We start from the raw sequence: 20,211 nt of genomic DNA, 5'->3' as shown, positions 1-20,211 counted from the left end.
CTTAGCAATTCTGAAGAAGTTGCTGTAGAAATCAATCTGCTTTACAGCAAGGCAGAATGAATGGGGTTTTTTTTGCTTCAGTGCAAAGAAAACCAATCAAACTGTTGTTGAATGGCAAGTAAAGAAAAATTGCTTTGATGTATACATAAAAACAGGAAGCATTTTCAGTTTCCCTGGGTGGTATATAGCGCAGCAGTTAAACAATAGAACGATGGGTGTTAAAGTGATTTAGTGCTATTTCAAGACCAATGTTATTTTTATAGCGCTTTGGTGAAATCAGCTGGTCCAGCACAGAATAAATGTGTGTTGTTCCATCAAAAGTTTGATTCAAAAACCTGCTGTAGCCAGAGCATTTTTCTCACAAAAGTTAAACACAGAGTAAAGAGAGGGAAAGTGCGTATAACAGATGAACATACTACCTATGTCTTCAGAATTAACCCTCCCCAAATACATTTTCCTTTTATCTTTATTTTAGTCTCAAAAGTTATGGAAATATAACAGAATCTACTGTATGTGCTGACAGGTGTCGTGGGCCATTATTACAAGATTTGCTCACCCTATTTCTTTAAAAAGGCTGTATTCTAGTGGTAGTTATATCTGTTTGCAAAGCAGTAATGCCTATTTAGAGCTCTAAGGTATATAAATATAAGCTATTATATTTCGTATTAAAGAGTTTCTTACTTCGTCCAGCAAATTTTGTCTATGAAATCTTGCATAGTCATTTTGTCCCATTCTTCTGCATGTGGAGCCTTCCATGGGGCTTCACTGGGAATCTAAGGAGACATAAAAGAGCATTCATCAGCAAATGAATGAGTGGCATAAGAAAGAGACAACAAATACAAACAATCACAAACAATCTCATCTTTACACGGTAATTCAGCCTGCAAATTCCTGGCAGGTAATACAGTGAACTTAACAGTGGATGCTTTTACTTTTCTGTTGTTTGTTTAAGATTTTTTTTTTTTTTTTAGATTTAAGAATAGAGAATAATTTTAGAGTTAAGAACTTTGCCTAGAAAGGCAAAGTACAGTGCTGGGGAATGTCTCTGAGTTATTCCATCTCTCTCCCATTCATCTATGCAAGTAACAGCAACCTCTTCTCAAAGACTTGTAATTTAGTCAATGGAAAACGTACGCTCCTGGTAACAAAATAAAATGGTTGAGCTGAACTTGAGGGTGGAGAAGGGTGTACATTTGAAGTCTACAAGTCTCTTAAAATATTACTTACCCAATCGTCAGGCAAAGTGCTAAAAATCACATGCATAAACCCTAATGTTCATATATCCAGAAAAACGAAGGTATGACTGCAGACAGCCTCAACAGCACGGCCTTCAGAAAAGCTTGCCAGGATGCCACTTATAACATGTGCTCTGACCATCAGTGCATACCAAAATGCATGGCATGATGCTGCTCTTGCCAGCACCAGGTTTGTTCAAGCTACAGCAGCTTGGCCTATCTGCATCCTAGTCCTGTCTCCACTCTGCCCCTCATGGAGACAAAGCTGAGCTGAGCTGGTCCGCTGCAGTTCCTCATGCCATACCTCCTTTCCCATTTCATCCATGGTCCTCCATAGGTTGTTGTAGTCCAGGTAGGCCAATGGATTCCACATAGGAGGGAATGGACCTTTAAAGGGGTAAGACTTACCCTACAAGATGAAAAACAAACAAAAACATCATAAAAACTAAATACAACCATAATCATGGCTTCTATGTGTGGGAAGCTGCACCAAATGGTTAAGTGTTCACTGGAAGAAAGCACAAATTTAATCAATACATGCAACAGCTTCTGACAGATCATGTCTGTGTGTCCATGTAGAACAAGAGGCAATAGGCACAAAATGAAACACAGGAGCTTCCATCTGAATGTAAGGAAACCCTTTTCACTGTGAGAGTGACCAAGCACTGGCACAGGTTGCCCAGAGAGGTTGTGGAGTCTCCATCCCCGGAGATATTCAAAAGCTGCCTGGCACGGTCCTGGGCACCCGGCTCTAGGTGGTCCTGCTTGAGCAGGACGGTTGAACAAGATGACTTCTAGATGTCCCGTCCAACCTCAACCATTCTGTGATCCTGTTATTCTACATGTGCAACTTCAGTGTGATACACAGTTGAATTAAGTCAGTTGTGTGCAGAACTGATATTGCCTGGTATCTTCAAAGCTTTACACTGGGCACTTCTGGGCAACAAAACTAATACCCTGCAGTAGAGTCACTAAGATCAGACCAAAAAAATGAGGTGGAACAGCATTGCTCAATTAAGATGAAAAATTGGCTATTTGTTACTGAAAAAGAGAAACACATAATACATTTTTTTCCTGCTAAATGTTCATGAAAAGACTGAACTGTTAATTGTATTTAGTGGAGTTTTTTTCTTTCAAAATCAGACAAAAGCAGCTGTGATGAGCTTTATTATACACTAAAATCATAGCTCAGAGACCTTCCTGAAAAAAAATGGTTTCAGCAAACCTAAAAATCCCGAGCCCTACAGAAAATGTACCATTTACTAATAATGACTCATTCTTCCAGTCCAACACCTCTGGCCATAAATTCCAGAGAGTGATAGTGTGGCCAATACAAACGTCCTAATTACATAATTATATATTTAATAGTTAGATTTTATATATCTATATCTCTGCTACTAGATATTCAGAAAGTCTAGCTGAATTAAGAGTGGAAGACAACAGGTAATTTGTAGAGCTATTTTATTTACATGGGATTTCCCTGGCTGACTATATGGATGGCAGCATAACAGCTTTAAAAATTCACAAAGAAATGCTCATTAGCATTATGTGGTTACTCATTTTCTCACAATATATTCTGGACTCCATAAAATAGATAAACAATAAAGGCCATATTGTGTGCCACAGCTGATTTTTCAAACCTTATATCAAATTATGTATTTAAGTGGGCACTGCATCAGCATGAATGTCAATTGGTAGAAGTACGAACTTTTAACAGATATTTAATGCAGTGCCACACCAACCCATCACTTAAAAAATGTTTACATTGGCTTCAAAAGAAATACTGCATCAAGATTTAATATTTAGAACCAGGTAAAAACAACAACACTGTGTCCTGCTGATGAGAAGTATCCGAAGACCACTTGAAGAAGTGTCAGGCTTGATTTGATTTAGCCTCTTTATTAATAATGTGAAAGAAGAAACAGAGACCACATTAGTCAAATCTGCAGGTGTTTGCAAGCACCAGAAGAGACAATAAAAGGGCACAAAGGGACCCTGAAAGACTCAAAACTTGGTCCAGAAATAACAAAATGAGATATAACCTTGAAAAATGCTGGCTAATAACTTTGAGAACTTCTAATTCAAAGTGAGAGATACTTAGAAAGCAGTAAGGCCAAAAATCAAACCTAAGGATAAGAATAAGAGAAAATCAGTTTACAAAAAAAACCCAACAGGTTTGAGAAAGTGAAGAAGGAACTGTTTTTTCACCTAGTCTTTGTACGGACGCAGGACACTAATGGAATCCTTGTCAGAAACACCAAGGTAATGAAAGTTAGGAAGAAAGCAAAGTGTGGGAGGAAAGGAATTAATTCTTTGGTACATGGACGTATGAAGAAGTAGCAGCAAAACAACAATTTGATTTTGCAGTGCTTTTGAGGACAGATTATGGCTTGTAAAATGCCAAAACATTAAATTTTAAGAAGTTTTCAATCAGAAGTTTTGTCATAGCCAGAGTAGATCTCCAGTCACTTCATGAGCCAGAGGTACCAAGGTTGAAAACTTAGCATTTCCAATTTAAGAATGGACATTACAGCACATGTCCACAAATACCCCAGAACAGGTTTTTGGTTTTTTTTTTTTCATTCAGCGTGGAACAAAAGCACATTTCTACAGCTCTTGTGCTCAACCATATGGAAATACATTAAATTGGTATCAGGAAAACATATCCCTGTAGATGGAGATTAACTCAGTGAGTTTGTTTCATCAGAAGCATTTGGTCCTGACATGGACATTTGGGAACTATTATGGAATCTCTTAACATGAAAGTAATTTGAACTGGGGCACAACTTCATACTCTGCTGCCAAAGGGCTATGAACAAACAGCAAAAGCTCTCAGACTGACTACCTTCCTGTCTCAGCTAGTAACATCTGAACCATGTTGGTAATTACCTTTTAGCCTCTTTGGGCATATTAAAATTCCATAACTAACTACTATGGCAGCAAGAAGGCAGTTTTACTGTGCCTTCTTCTGAACACTGGAGCCACCCTTCACTAGTGTAAACACCGTGTAGGTATTTCAAAGACAAAGCATATCAGTTTGGTTTTAAGTACCTAGCTTTTCCCAGATTCAGATTTATGAAACATGTATACTGCTGTGCTCAAGAAAACCAGGACAGTATCAGAATGGGTTATTCCAATTATTGATTTTGTTCTGAGCTTCCTGTTCTGCCAGGGGCAATCCTAACTGAGTTATCCCCTCTGAGTTAACTCAAGTCTTATGAATTCCCTGTGGTGCTTCCTCATGAGCGCACGACTAAAAGACACACCAAACATTTTGTTTTAGTATTCTTCTATTTCACTGCGTTTGAACTGCTGAAAGGGAAATCTTGGGTATGTCTCTTGTGCAGAAACCTGGGGTGACAAGTCTCATAAAGCACAAGAACAAACTTCAACCTGGAAAAATAAAAACAATCATAAAAGTGAGGGAGTCTCCTGTGAAAGTTACTTTCAAGAGCTCCTAAGACATTACCTAAGGCCTGATCCTTATTTCCTACACAGACAAAACTCCAGGAGCTGTCAATCAGAACTTTGTTTGAGAAGAAACTGCAAGACTAGGCTCTACACAGAAACAAAAATAGCAGCACCAAAGAAAGACTACACATAGCTCTGAGTAGTTTCCAACAAACTGAAACATTTTGGCTCTACTTCCGATGAATTTTTCACTTTTGCAAAAACAATAACCTTATTGATATTTAGGCAAAATTTGCCTATTTCTATCATATTGCTGGGAACAGCATTCTCCATACCTCCTGGTGCTGTATAATCTCTGAAGAAAAACAAGACACAGATGAAAAATATGCCCCAAGATGCACAAAACATTTCCTTTTCAAATATTTTTTATACCTAAATCAGAGCAGTATAAAACCAGCAATAATAACCACCTCTTCTGATCATTTGACATATTTCAACACTAGTACTATAATGCTCAGAAGTATTTCTTACCTTTTTTTTTTTTTTTTTAAGGACTTAGTGGTATTTAATACAGGCATATACATTTTTTAGAAACTGTTTCATGATGCCACTTGCAATGCTTCCAAAAGCAGAACACCAGCATCAGCAGTTGGAGGTCTACCTGCTATTGTATGGATCACTTTGCTGCTTACACAGGCTGTTGCTGCAGTACAGGCTAAAGCATACTGAAGAAGCTGAAACTATAGGGATGAAATTCATGGAACCCAGCTGTCTCAGGAATAAACAAACAGGGAAATGAGAAATCCAGTGTTTGTCACAAATATTACAATTCCCAGTAGATTTTCTCATCCATCTGTTTCACGTCAACCAACGTTTGGCTTAGCTACATGGGACCCATGTAATGTAAGTAGTATAGAAATAAACTTTCTGCATACATCAGCTCCATTTCAGGTCAAATAACTGACATAAGAAGTGGGTTATTAAAGGGGAAAAAAACCACAGCACAGCAACTGAATATCAGCAACCCCTTGAATACCAGCCCCAGCAGTTGGGAGGGCAGAGGGACTGGATCCCGCACACTTTCTCCTGGGAGGGTGAGAGTGAGCGAATGGTTGGCTGAGAAAGGACACGCTCTGCCAGGAAATATCATCAGTATCTCAATGGGAACAGCGGGATCTCAGGAGAAAGCCTGCTTTTGCAGGCACAAGACAACTTCATGCTCCCTAAACATTATGTACCCAGGTATCGCCCGAGTGGGATGCAGTATTGTGAATTGAAGCTCCTGATGCCAATGATCCATGCATTTTTTTATAGCACAGTATAAACACCTTATAAATATAGTCAGCTTTCATTGGAAGAAACGAGATGGTGTGGTGCATTCTCTGCATCACTGAATGAGCACTGATATTCCCTCAGCTAAATCGTCTAAACCTTGGAGTAACTGATGCTAACTTCACCAAGATGTCACTCTGCATGTTAATTCACAGTTACATAGGTTTATAGGCACATAGTGCCCTCTGCTGATTCACAGCACTGGCACATCACACACACACATTCTCTCAACTTAAAATCCTAGTAACATCATTAATATAAAGCACAGAAACAGCAAGATGCAAAGTTGTGAGAAGGAAAATGAGAAACAGCAAAGCATCGCTTCAGGCTGTAACTCTGTACCTGTCTCAGATACTCAGTTTATCATCTGCTGCCCTGCGGAAAACTACTTTTCATTTGGTTTGTGGGGGGTGTTCTCTGTGTTTTTTTTAATCCATAGCATCTAACAATATGTGTCTTTGGGACTAAGCCTCTTGTGTAACCATAATTCTCCATAAAATATGGCAACTAGCTGGACCAAGCTGAGAGAGGTATACAGGCCTACTTAGAAAACTGTAACCGTGTTGAGTTTCATTGTAGTTCCCTTCTTTGGGAAACTGTTCAGGAGATCATATGCTCAGCTTGTTCATTTGACAGATATCCTAAAGGAAGAAAGATATATAGGTTAGAAAATATAAATGCAGCACAAGAAAATCTGGATAACTAATGGTTATCCTCCAAATATCTTTCAATATCTAATTTGAGATCATCAGCTGTGGATGCCAGAGTGTTCTGTGAAATTTGGTCAGCAAAAGTAATTCCATTTTAAGTGTAGTACAGCCAGTTACTTTGGCCTGAAACATGCATCCTGAAAAGGAAAGGAGTTCACTGGGAACAATTTGTTTCTGCCATATTATAGAAATAAAGTCCACCTTCACTCTGCCACAACATTAGTAATACAATTGCTGGAATACTTGTCTTATCTGCAAAAAGGCAGAATGAGAAAAACAACAACACTGACGCGATTTAGAAAGGAAAACTGAGGATCTGCTCTGAATTAAAAAGTGAATGTAACTATTTGTTCCAATCAGCTGAGGAAAGAGTTAACTAAGTCTCCTTCCTACTAGAACAGGATTTTTTGGGTTTGGACACTAAAAACCACCTTTACAAAAAGCATGTAGATGTCTTATAAAGCACAGATTTATAGGGACTGTGGTTCTAAATACTCTTTGAAACCAGGCCTGCATGTGGCTTTCAACACCTGAATTAAACCTGCCAAAGTGGATAAAATCAATAGAAAACTTTTCAGTATTTCTAGAATTAGTCTTTAAAAACCCCCTTCTTCCCCTCCCAAAGGCGAATAAATAAAAACAGGACAAAAGAGGAGTTTCATTTGGGAGAAAGCCATCAAATGAGCTCTGCCCACAGAGCTCATACAGCTGTTCCTGTATGAAATACACATTTCTCTAATTCTGTTTTTCTGTAGACCTCAATCAACTTCTCAAGGGAAACAAAAATCAGTTCTTACAATCAGATGCAATTGAAGCTTTTCTCCCAGTAGCCTGAATTAAATAAGCTAGGTGGGAGCACAGCTCCTTTTCCTTATCTCCTAGGGAACAGACCCTGGGGTCTGGGAGGGCTAAGACTGAGGAAGTTTCTTTCCATTCAGATTTAATTAAGGCATACTTTATTTCCAATTCATTTTTCTTACTACTTTCATCCTCATGCTACCATTAGGTCACAGCTGCCAGTCTTCCAGTCTTTCAGTCTTCTTGATCAATAAGCATCCCTTGCAAGACCTTGCAGATTTGCTGTATGTAATCTTGCTTCTTTTAGGCTGCTGTATTACAAATAATATCCACCTTTTAATTAAAAAGGCCTAATTACAAACTTCCTTCTGGTAGTTACTGCCAAGTGGCTGGCACAAAAAAGGGAAAATGCCCCTTTATTTACAGGGCAGGTCAAGTGAGACCAAAACAAGACCAGCCTTTCCTATACTCCTGTGAATGACTGCTCTTCATTCACAGCATGGAGGATATCCCTTGTGGGAGTCTGGAAGATGCTTTCACCAACCTCAGCCTATTAAATCCTCAGACTCACTTTTGAGGCTACCAGCGAGTGGGATTAATGACACAGCATCTTGTGACAGGAATGCCTGCATCCTCATATCTAGTAAAGAGTTAAAATAACATAGATCTGCATTTCAGTAATGACATGTGAAACTACCAAGGTGCTGTAGTAATCTAAGCATCTTTGAATTTACTTGGCTTCCTTTTCAAGACACCAGATGCCCAGCTTCTTGAAGATTCAGATGTATTCTTCTCAGTTCCCCAAGTTCTTGCTTACAAATTGTCAGCAAAAAGGGGAAAAAACAAAAGATGCAATGCCATTTCACCTCGCTTAAATTGATGGCAGCTGAGTCTCTCACAGACTTTTCATGCTCTGACTGCACTCTAAGATATACAAAGAAAAATGAAAGCACTGTTATCTAGTCGTTCAAAAATCCATTTAAGCTGTTACGCTATATACTACAGACTATGCCAGGAGATACTGACCTTAGATTTGCAGAGAAGCAGGTCAAAAGCTTAAATAAATCATATTGCTTAGCTTCAGTGCATATATCACTGATATCACAGAAGAAACACCAATAAATTCTGTAACTTTAGATACAGCAGTCACTTACCCAGTTGCTAATTAAATCCCAGTAGAACAGGACCATCACATTTTTTATTCATGAACAAGACCACAGCAAACTGCATTTTAATAAGCACAATAGTGCTGAAAATGAATGACACCCAAGAGGGCTGTAAAATTTTTTTCTGCAGATCTGTTGTAGATCAGTATGTAACCTGCTAACATTAGTGCAGATTTGTGGTCCTAGTTAAAAGTATTGCATGTATAAGACTAAATATTCACCTTCAGTGATGTGCTGCAGACTGAGTTCACATTAGCATTCTCCCCAGAGATGCCGACTGTATATGAAAGTTGTGCTAAACTTGAAGAGGGCATGACATGCATTTAGACACCTCTAGCCAGTGCTGCTGGCAGAGGAATGGGTATGAGAAAACTCCATTCTTTTACAGGGAACTTAACAGAGGCAATGAAGTAATCAGCAACTCCCTGTCGAGAACCTGTCCAGTCAGTAGGGAGGGGATGCTTCATGTTTCACGCAGCATTTTAACCTAAAAGACCCCCCTGGATGTGCACAATGTCAAGCCTGCCTTTTGGTGCTAAGAAAACAACTAGCAGGACTTACCTCAATTACCACCACAGGAGGAATGTTTCAGGTGCAATACACTGTCAAAATAGCCAGCTACCTAAGCCAGCTGTTAGCACTATCTGCGGTCTGCACTGAGACCACAGAGGGATTAAAAGGAATAAGTGTTATACCACTTTCTAACAACGATACTATAATCTGGGGAAGTTCCAGGAAGGATCATGGCATTATCCCATAGAAAGTTCTGGCAGAAAAAACATCTGGAAGAAAATGACAATGAGCACCAATGGCAGTGGGGGGATCTACCACAGGCTAATGACTAGATTTTGAGAAACAAGCTTTGTTGGTCTAATGTAGCCAGTAAGAGGAGTCTTGTTGCCAGCCTCTGTTGCCAGATTTTCATGTAAGCTCTCCACCAGTGAAAATGGGATCAGAGGGTGTTTAGCTGGCACCACAGCAGGACAAAGGGTAGGTCATCCTGACTGTATATGAAGGAATCAAGTTCTAAAAAGATTAATTTGGCAAACCAGTCATATAAAGAAATGTTTCTGTCCACAGATTTAGGGTGTCAGAGTAAACCAGTTCCACAGTTATCTCACTTAGTGAAGTAACCTGTGTTACATTTAATAACATTTAATAAATTTGTGTTTTAAAATGCAAGAAATTTGCATGGCTATTGGGACTGCACAAAAGTGAAGTGCAATTTGAATTAATGAAGAAAATATGTTGATAATTAAACCCTCATGAAAACATGTAAATTATTGTATTTCAACACTTCTTTCCAGGGACTGTTACATGGCAAATGTAAAAATTACCTGGACTATATGTACTTTGGTTTGTTTTTCTAAGACAAAAGCTGTAATTTTGGTGAGGAAAATAAACACCACCACTCAAAAGGTGCAAATCTACCTAACGTAGGGCCCGGAATCCTCTCTTGGGCAGCTAAGGAAAAGTTATCTTATTTTAAGAAGTGTTTTATATCTGCTTACCAGTCCAATGTGACCACTGTTAGGAGATGATGACTTCTCAGATAGTTCTGCTTTTGCGTCTTAAATCTGGATTTATGAACCTAACTGCAGTTACGCTATTGAAAAGCAATGGTGTTCAGGCAGCAACCTGCCCACCAAATACTACTTGCAGAGCTATACTAATTTTCTCACTAAGGCCGATGAACCAATATTTACACAAATGAAAAGAACATACTAATCTCCTTTCAAAGAGCCTGAAAAAGGCTGCTTAACAAGTGGAGGAAAAGAAAAAAAAATGTAGGGCAAGAAATATAATTTTGAGTTTCTGTGAAGATATCATATACAACATAAGCAAGACCAAAAATAATCTCACAATAGAACCTGACATTAAAAAAGATTAAAGGGGAAAAAAACCACACAACCCAATCAAGTTGGTAAAGCCTAATTAGCAAAGACCCACCCAGAGATCAACAAAATGCATTCTTTTCATTTTGTAGTACAAAGAAGCTGCATATATTGTTTGTATTAAAAAGCCTCTAAAATAAATTTAATTAACTATGAAAGGCTGGATTTTGCCTTTGGGTATATGTAAAAACAGCAGCTGATTTTACAAGATGCACTGTGATGCCTGATTGTGTAGCGAGAGAAGAATTAAAACCTTTAGGTTTCATTGCCTCTCTGGGTTCAGAGAGAATTCTGTGGTCCAGAATTTAATTAGATTTGGCTGCAGTCACAAAGCTTGGGTCAGCATGTGAATTCAAATTAACGCGGGGCAACAGACCTTTGTATATTTTGGAATCCGATTTGCAAGCTATGACTTGAGAGCACTATTTAAATTTCAGGGAGCACACAAGAACACTGTGGAATGCGTTTTCGTGGAATGCATGGGCAAGCCCCATGGCTGAAAGTAAGAGATCTGTAAGGAATGTATTACAGTTACATGAAATGCAAAAGGCTGAAGATTATTACACTCATTTTGCCACAAAACAATGCATATGTTTACTATATACTGCTCATCTTCCAATTCTTTAACTGCAAGTAATTCTTTAGCTATGATAATATATTTCCATAGTTGTATAAACACAGGAGCAAAAAGGAAATAAAAGATTTAAAATGAGTGAAATTAGAAGATTCAAAGGAGGTGCTACTGACTGTGGAATATCTCCTCTCTCTACCTCCTGCTTGGCTACCAGGGAGTCCTGGCACACACTTCTCTCCCTCCTCTCTTCAGGACCTCTCCTACAGGCAGCCATATTGGGAGCCCGAGCCTACAAACTCTGTCTGAACCCAACCTGCAGGCTCTTAGCATGCCTTGGGAGCACCTCAGCCAGCAGAGGGGATCTCTCTCCTTGGAGACTTTCAACACTTGACTGGGAATGGCCCCAAGCAACGTGACCTAACTATGAGGTAAACACTGCTCCAAGCCCAGGGTGGAGTAGGAACCTCCAAGGGTACCTTCCAGAGCAGCTTTTTCCATGGCTCTCCATAAGGCATAGTGCCAATCTCACACATGCCTGCCAGCACTCAGACCGAGCCACTTGCCTGCATCTAATTGCCATGGATGTTCCATCCCCCTAGCATACGTAAGGCCATAACCTGTCATCTATGAGCATTTCTCAGTAGGTCTTAGGACAGGCACATGAATGCTGGAGCAAGCCCAGGCCCTCAGCCTTCCTCACAGCTCCCCCAGGATCTGTTTGCACAGATGCAGGCATTAACCAAAGTAGCAAGCACCCCATATCTCCTGGCTTGGATGGCTTGAATGCCTCCAGGAGCAGAATGGCTTCCCCATCTCTGGATTTCTGGATACAAGTCATACTACTGTATAGATTCCCTGGACTTGTGTCCTAATGCCTTAGTGTCCCAATTCAAGGCCCTTTCTAGACCCAACATACAGACAAAGCCAAGGCATGCCCCTCCCTGCCAGCCTGGGATACGTCCCTGAATGCCAACAAGTCCTGTCAGTGCTGGGTAGGGAGGAAAGCCTTGACTCACACTAGCACTCACCACCCTGGGCTAAAAGGTATCCATAGACAACAGTAAAAGGCTATGTGCAACCTCTGGCAGCTCATGCAATAAAACACTTGTGGTCAAGGGAAAGACAGATTGTCCTTGGCAAGCACCCAAATTTTTACTTTTGTGCCATTCTCTGTTTTTCTCACTCTAAAAGCCTGTTGGAAAATAAAAGGCTACTTCAACCAGCATAGTAATATCAATATCCCCCCACAAACTGGTTCCCAGAGATTCTAAAAAAAAAAAGGGGGGGTCTGGCTTACCAAACAAGCAGCCATGCTTGACTGTCTGCTGACAATAAATGAGGCCTATATGTCAGCTTCAGCTTTGGCTTCAGTGACTTCTGGCAGCATTTTGGAATGCCCCCATGCTAGGACAGCAAGGTTGTCCTGAGCTGGTCATCCTGACTGGCCATGTCAATTGTCTTCTACCATTAAGGTTTCCCCTCATGTCATGACCTCCTATTGCTATTGAGGAGACTCTGAAGGCTAAAATAGCGTGAACAGGCAGAAAATTTGGCTTTGAGGATGATGCCAGAGGCACACGAAACAGAACAGTGTGGATGTACCCATCAGTTCTACCATCGCAGAAGTAATTGCAGACAGGCATAATAGCAAATCACTTTGAGAACACACTTCTTTTTTATAACAATTCAGTGGGAAAAATATTAGAAAACATATGGCAGAACACCTTTTCTCTGCTGCTGTTTTTAAATCTGTCAATGTTTTCTTTAACCTTTGATCAAACACCAACTACTATCTGACAAATATTTTGCCAGTCATTGCACAATGGCTTTTCATAAGTGTATAATGAAACTCAATGTTAATTTCCTCAGGACTGACACAGAAAATTTCCCTGTTGTAGGAGTGCAACACTGCTCTCTAACAGGGAAGGAGAAAGGATGCTCTTTTGGAGAAAGCATAGTACAAATACTGAGACTACGTGGGCTTTTTAACAGCTTTGCCATAGCTGTCCTGTTTCAGATCATGAACAGATCGTTTAGATCTGCCTGCACAAGAATGTTTGACTCCCAGAGCATTTTGCAATTACTATTACAATGCCTTTTGCTACTCTGCATGTTAGTTTCCCCATCAACAAAACCAGACTTAACCTCTCATGTTTCTTTCAGTCAGGATAATAATTGTCACTGGTTTAGGAAACCCATCCTGAGAAACTTTCAGCCTGGTTGAAGACACTTCTAGGACTTCTGAAAGGGACTTTCAGACATGTTGGGCAGTGTATATGAGAGCTGACCTGTACAGAAGAATCACAGTTGTACTGTTCATAAACAATGAAGGTTTTTGAGAGCTTTTAACTAAGAGCTCAGACCTGAACCAAAGCATCAGCTAACAGGATGCGTCTACAGGGTACACATGCAGATGTGCATGCATATAGTAATTTGTATGAGTTCTTCATTACCAACATACTTATTTTTCTCCAAGAAACTCACATGATGCATACTTAAACAGGTATACTTCACTGTAGCATGGATGCAAAACAATGAGAAAGGAGATCACTACAACTTGCCTGTCTACAGCAGCATGCTTGAGAGCATCTTACCTTGACATGGTGTATCAGGTGCTCAACTTCATTCACTTTATACGTCTCTATTCCTAACTCTTTAGATAACCGCAGGAGACGATTTTGTGTTGGCCCCACGTAAGCTCCTCCAAGGTCCACATATTTAACTTGCTTATTCTAGTTTATCACACACAACACACAAAAGGGGAAAAAAAGATTAAAAAAAAAAAAGATAAGCCCTCTGTAAAGAGCACACAAGTTAAAAGAGCAATCCAGAAGAATTCTTTAAGTGAAACACCACTCCCAGAGCATTTTGGCCAAGACTCCTCTCCCCATGGAAAACTTCAGTTCTTTGGCAAAGTTCTGGTGTGGCGATTACCAAGAATCTCAGATAAGGATTTTGTAACTGGCTTAGCTAGCCTGTTGTTACATTACAGCCTTAATAAACATGAGAGGAAAGAGCCTGACAGGCAGAAAGAGAAGGACAGAGTCAGAGACATCTGTGCAGTTCTTGCTCAGTCAGGCATCTTGCCAACAACTAGTTCAAAACAGAGTGTACTAGGAAGTAGCACAGGGAAGATTTTCTAATGAGCAGAGTGGGAGGGAGTCTCACAGGTCAAGATAGGGCAGAAGGTAAAGAAGTGAAGAGAGACACGCTGGTTCTAGTTCCCAGGCACCCCTGCCATTCCTCTAGCCTACATCACTCCTCACGGGGCTTGTTACGGTTCAGCTCAAGGCTCGTCATGGCGTGGTTGGCCTTACGGGTGTTTTGTCATAGAGATTTCTCCAGTGTCTCTCCCTGGGAAATTATTTTGAAACTTAGCTAATCATGTTCTCCTTCCCAGAGGAAAAGACTGATGACTCCAGAGCCTGCAGATCACACAGAAATATTCTGTCCCCACTATCATGCTGCTCTTTCCCTACTCTTGCTGGTACAGTATCAGGAAATTTCCTACCTGCTAGTGCTCTATAAATTTTCCCTCAAGTAGCTCCTCTAGCAGGAAAAATAAATAAATACATTTATGTGCACTATTCATATAGTATATGTATACTATACATATATATACACACACATACACCATACATGTGTATAATTATACATATGTATAGTATATACTATATGTATGTATATGTAGTATAAATGGGTTTGGAGATAATTACCCTTACGGTGAAAGTTCTTCCACCAACTCTGTCATTGGCTTCCAGCAACACCACGTTCAAGCCTGACTCAGTCAGCAGTTTGGCGGCTGAGAGACCTAAAAGATAAAGAGAAAAACAATTAAAGAATACTCTGTATATGCACCCCATGGCTTTTGTGACTTGACATGTGAACACTCACATAGCTATCCATCCAAATCCTGAATTTTTCATTCAAACACTTTGCCAGGGGGTGAGGTGGAATTAAAAAAAACAATAATCATGAAATGGAACTGAAGCCCCATATTAAAACAGTTTGTGGTCAAATTTTACATGTGCTGAGCACCTTCTGCACCTCTTGCTCAGCTCTTCCGATGCATAAGCCAGCACTTGTTATGATAGTCATCCAGCCAGGTAGAGAACTTGGGGAGGACAGCTTTCTGTTTTCTAACATCAGCACATCATCTTTTATAACCCCAACAAAAAAAGGAAGACATGAAGTTTTATTAGGACTGTCCTAAATTTCAAAAGTTTTCCTGAATCTTGTGTCTGCTTTCCAGCTCTGAATATTTTAAAGTGCATTAGCAAAGTTCCCACACAGTCAGGTCACAGTTTTCTTCTCCTGAAGAACACATGGTCTGACTCAGAAGAGACAGAACGTGCACTCGTGTGTGGCAACGAGAAGAAAAAATATGGGTAAGTGTACCCCCCAAAATTGTTTCATTCCTCATCCATGTTTTTCGTACACTTTTATTTCCATCTTGCAATTCTTGAAGGTGAGACATCAAGAGAGGGAACAATGGGAATACAGGAGGGGACATCTCATTTTAGTTCTGATGCCATAAATCCTCATAATTGCAGAGGAAAATATTAGTGTCAGGCCCTGCAGCAAGTGTGTCAAGCCACTACGGGAATGAAGGGAACTAGTAAGGGTGCACAACATGGAGGGAATACAGCCTGCAACCTCTCAACTTCTTAAGATCATCTCTGCCTTTTACTTCAACACATAAACTGAGATTTGTATAAACTGAGCTTCTTTCTTTGGCCACACGTGAGTGAATTTCTAGTGGGAAGACAAAGAGTTATATTCTAGAGGGTTGCGTCATCCTCTTGAACCGATAGGATGTGTTGAATAAAGTTCAGCACAGACCAGGCTAGAAGCCACACTCATACATCATAATTCAGCTATCCTTTCTGGCTCTCTGCCTTGTCACCATCAGAAGGCAATCAGTTTCCTCTCTGTGTCCTAGTACATGTAGTTTTTGAGAAGGAGTCATCCAAACAGATTGCTCCAAGCATAAGGCAGCCATGGAAAAAGCAGCAAAAGTGCTGGCAGGAAACACAGAGGGCCAAAGCTAGCATGGCAGGACTGAATGAAATGATAATGAAGAAAATACAGCAGCCCTGAACTGAGAAAGAATATTAATGAGAGCTACTAAAGGTGCTACAGAACATCCTGGTCATCAACTAGTGGCTTGAGAGTAGGAGAACCAGGTCCTGTTCCCAGCACTGCAGTGAACCTGCTGCACTGTGCTAGTTAAATCACTTAAGCTCTTTGTTTCCCCATCTGTAAAAAAAGAGACAACAGTGTAGGCCTATCTATCTAAAGGATTTGACATTTTCTGGAGAAAAGCAGCAGATGTTTCCATTAAAAGATCATACTGTTCTGCTTTTATTTCTAGCTTCATGGGCTTAGTTATCTTGGGTTTTCACCTAAGTGTTAGTGAGAAAACCAGTAATGACACTGATAAAGGTCTTTCCATACTTTCTTAATGAGGAAATTATATTGCAAAAACATCTGGCTGGATCAGTGGCCTTGACTACACTCACAAATACTTGAGGATACCAAGGAAGAACAAAATACAGAAAAAAACAGTCATGGTATGCAAACAGACCACCCAACTTGCAAAAAGAGATCGGCTCCTGAAGGCAAAATAGACAATAAAACTCCTAAATCATAGAATGCTTTGGATTGGAAGGGACCTTTACAGGTCACCTAGTCCAACCCCCCTGCAAGAGCAGGGACATCTTGAACTAGATCAGGTTGCTCAGAGCCCCATCCAACCTGACCTTGAATGTTTCCAGGGATGGGGCCTCCACTACCTCTCTGGGCAACCTGTTCCAGTGCCTCACCACCCTCATTGTAAAAAACATCTTTCTTAAATCCAGTCTAAATCTGCCCTCCTTTAGTTTAAAACCATTGCTCCTTGTCCTGTCACAACAGGCCTTGCTAAATAAATGTAGCTTACCAGTTAAAGAAAAAAAAAAGTTGCTCTTCAAAAAAGACAAATATTTCATCAGTTGGGAGAGGATCAATAGTAGTTATTAATAATTTACAGAATGAATACATAATCTAAAGGCTGCTGTCACTGCAGGTTTCTGTTGGCTTATGATGCTAACGGGTATTGACTAACCAATTAATAATATTCAGTTACCAACACTGATTAAGGAATATGAGATTTGACTTTCTTTATTAAAATCTAATGAATAAACACTTCAGTACAGCTGGAAACAAAGGCAGTTTATTCCCAAGAGCTGAATAGACAGAGAAGCTTGTGAAAGGATAGCTCTCTAGATTCAACTGAAATGCAGCCGATTCGTGGTGGTCAGATACCACCTTGTTTCCGCACCTTTCATCCACCCTATTGCACCTACCTACTATTTACTCCCTACTATTTATTTTGGGGCAGGTGCCACCTTTTTTTTTCTCCATACATTCACAGATGTACCTGTTAGAGACGGATAACAGTTTACTCTTTCCTGATACAAATACAAAAACCCAAACCAGTGTTGAGGGGAGGATCGGGCTCATTAACATCTCCGTGCCCCCTGCCCATCCTCCAGCAGATCACATCTCTGCAGGGGCAGGGATGTGTCCTTGGGGCTTGACTCTATAGTGAAAGTTGCAGCCTACAGGGTTCCCAAACTAAGCACCACCTGACCACTTACTCCTTTTCAAGGGCTGGTGGTCCACCCCGTTCTCTCACCTACATGACAGCTCTCTCTTCTGGTCCAAAGTTTTGCTGGAGAAATTATGCAGATAACTGCCGACAAAGGCGGGGAACACAGGCTAACTCTAGCTCCTCTCCTTCATCACTAACAGAGACGCCAAACATGTAACTGGGGGAAAAAGGTGGAAGAAGTGAAGGCAGAGGCTGTGGAGGGTCAGATGGCACAGTGAAGGACCGGACTGGGCCTCGTAGCATGCACAGTACAAGATAAGGCAGGACTGCTGCCACAGATACCACATTACAGTACAATAACGACAGGCAGGAATTTTGCTATTTTTGGTATCTCACACATTTGGAATCACGGTACTGCAACATTGCCCCAAACCTGTTCCCTGGAGCTGGACCCAAGATCCCAAATGGGCTTTTGGACTGTTACTATAACAACAGCGAGAGAACTGGGGAGGGAGAGCTCTGAGACACAGTGATACAAGGACAGATAAGGTGCCAGGAACAGCAACAAAAACATATTAAAATGGAAATGAATACTAGCACATGAATATTGGGGCACAAAGTTGAGATTTGCTTTTCAGAAACCAAGAACTGCTGCAGGAAACTCCTACAAACCACAGCCTCTTTTCTGGGCAAGAGTCAGAGGGGCCTCTCTGTGCTTAATACACCAACTGCCGCAAACAGAGCATGCACAAAGCCTGTGAAGCAAAGTCTGGAAAAATCTGTCACACATCATGCAAGATCTCCTCTTGAGAAGTTTAACCCTTCACAAGTTTTGCACTGTTTCAGCACTGCCTCTGGCTTACCTCTCACTCCTTCACACATCACTAACAAAAGGCAGATCTTTAATACTGTCCCTGTTGCTCACAAGTGAGGCAACCAACCACAATCAAACATAAAGTTAATCCAAAAATGTGACCGATGCTGTTGCTACTCCCATTTCTTGCACAATGTTTTGTCACCCAGGGGCAACTTACCCTCCTCCCCAGAGGTATTTCAACAGAGTCAGATCTGAATTGCAATATAAGGGCTCAACCACTTTTGCCACCACTTCGCAGAGGACAGTAATTGGGTCCAGTTTCCACTGCAGGTCAGCTTTCTTCAAGGGGCAACAGAGAGCCATATATATATAGTGGAAAACATATGGTTAAGCAGCCTCACCTGCAGTTCTGCTCAGAGAATCAATAGGCAGATAATTAATGCAGACAACAAAGAAGCCAAGATGACAGGCTTTATTTGAAGCCCCAGACTGAAAATACCATTGTGCTTAGATGATGTTGAACCAGGCAAGCCTTCACCCATTACCATAGCAACCTGGTACCCAACCGCAGCCACTTGGAGATACTGGCGAGAGATTGCCTCCCCCAGAATTTTATAATGCGAGCTCAAGCCATGAAAATCGCTTGTCCATCGTGCAGCACTCTGCATTCACAAGGATCTTACTCAAATGTAATGACCACAATAATTATTTCATCCTCAGTTCCAACTTAATTCTTTCCTGTTTGAGATCTCTGTACCTGCTAAATATCTTAAATTGCACCATTTGATTAAACAGCTTCATTATAACCTCACTTCCTAGCATTAACAGCTTGCTTATATTAAGAGAACAACTAATTTGGATTTTTTTTTTTTTAAAGAGGAAAATCTAAAATTTCTGTGCCAGGGCAGAATCCAAACTCGCATTTGGATTGACAAATGTGACAAAAGTCACATTTTTCATCTGACCCCATGTATTATGGGCTACAATGAAGCCCTAGAGTCAAACACATCTGACTATTTAAAAAAACATTTTAAAGTAAATTTAAAAAAAACCTGATTGAAATTTCGTAAGACCAGTCTGATTCTGCCTGGAATCAGCAAATTTACCGAAATACCCTTTTACCTTAGCATTTCCACAAAAAATTCACTAGAAAGGACACGATTGGAAGTTGCATCTCTGATACTTCTCTACATGATACTTGTGCCTTCTTCCATTTAGTTATTTTTTTCATAGGATACCTCTGTCATACACTGGATGGCTAGACAATCAATACACAACAGCAAGCCCATCACCAAGATTTTATTTCTCCCTCGGGCTACGCCCAGTCCCCTTGCAGTGTACAAGGGACAGGGCGGGTAACTTGGAGGGGGATAGATTATAAAGCTGTAAATAAAGTTTATTTCTGAAGGCATTCCCACAGTTCCTGATGTACCTTCTCTGTATTATTCACTACTTTATCATGTTCCCCCATGTTTATTATCTCCGTTCTAAGAACAAAAAAATCTCTTTTCTCTCATATATGAAATTATAAAAATCATCTATGAATTCTAAATTTAAATTCATGTAGGGGACAAAGAAAGAGCCTCTAAGCCACTGGCATCCATCTAATAGCTTCTAAGATGGCTGTCAAAAAATTGTTTACTTTATAACCTTAAAAATTTCTCTCTCCAACTAAAAC

The 20,211-nt window shown here is 40.3% G+C and overlaps 1 protein-coding gene across 1 annotated transcript in view; it reads right to left on the bottom strand.

Annotated features, from left to right (window-relative positions):
• The window catches only part of LOC140644819 (amine oxidase [flavin-containing] B-like), a 55,352-nt gene that overhangs the window by 21,350 nt on the left and 13,791 nt on the right, over positions 1-20,211 (bottom strand). Inside the window, exons 2-5 of the mRNA XM_072847930.1 lie at positions 14,838-14,932; positions 13,716-13,853; positions 1,540-1,644; positions 682-773 (exon numbers count right to left, since the gene is read on the bottom strand). Of these exons, the coding sequence (XP_072704031.1) occupies positions 682-773; positions 1,540-1,644; positions 13,716-13,853; positions 14,838-14,932 (430 nt within the window). The remainder of the gene's footprint in view (positions 1-681; positions 774-1,539; positions 1,645-13,715; positions 13,854-14,837; positions 14,933-20,211) is intronic.

This window comes from Ciconia boyciana, chromosome 1, assembly GCF_034638445.1.
Source record: "Ciconia boyciana chromosome 1, ASM3463844v1, whole genome shotgun sequence".
Classification (NCBI taxonomy): Eukaryota; Metazoa; Chordata; class Aves; order Ciconiiformes; family Ciconiidae; genus Ciconia; species Ciconia boyciana.
This window is presented reverse-complemented; position numbering and strand designations above follow the sequence as displayed.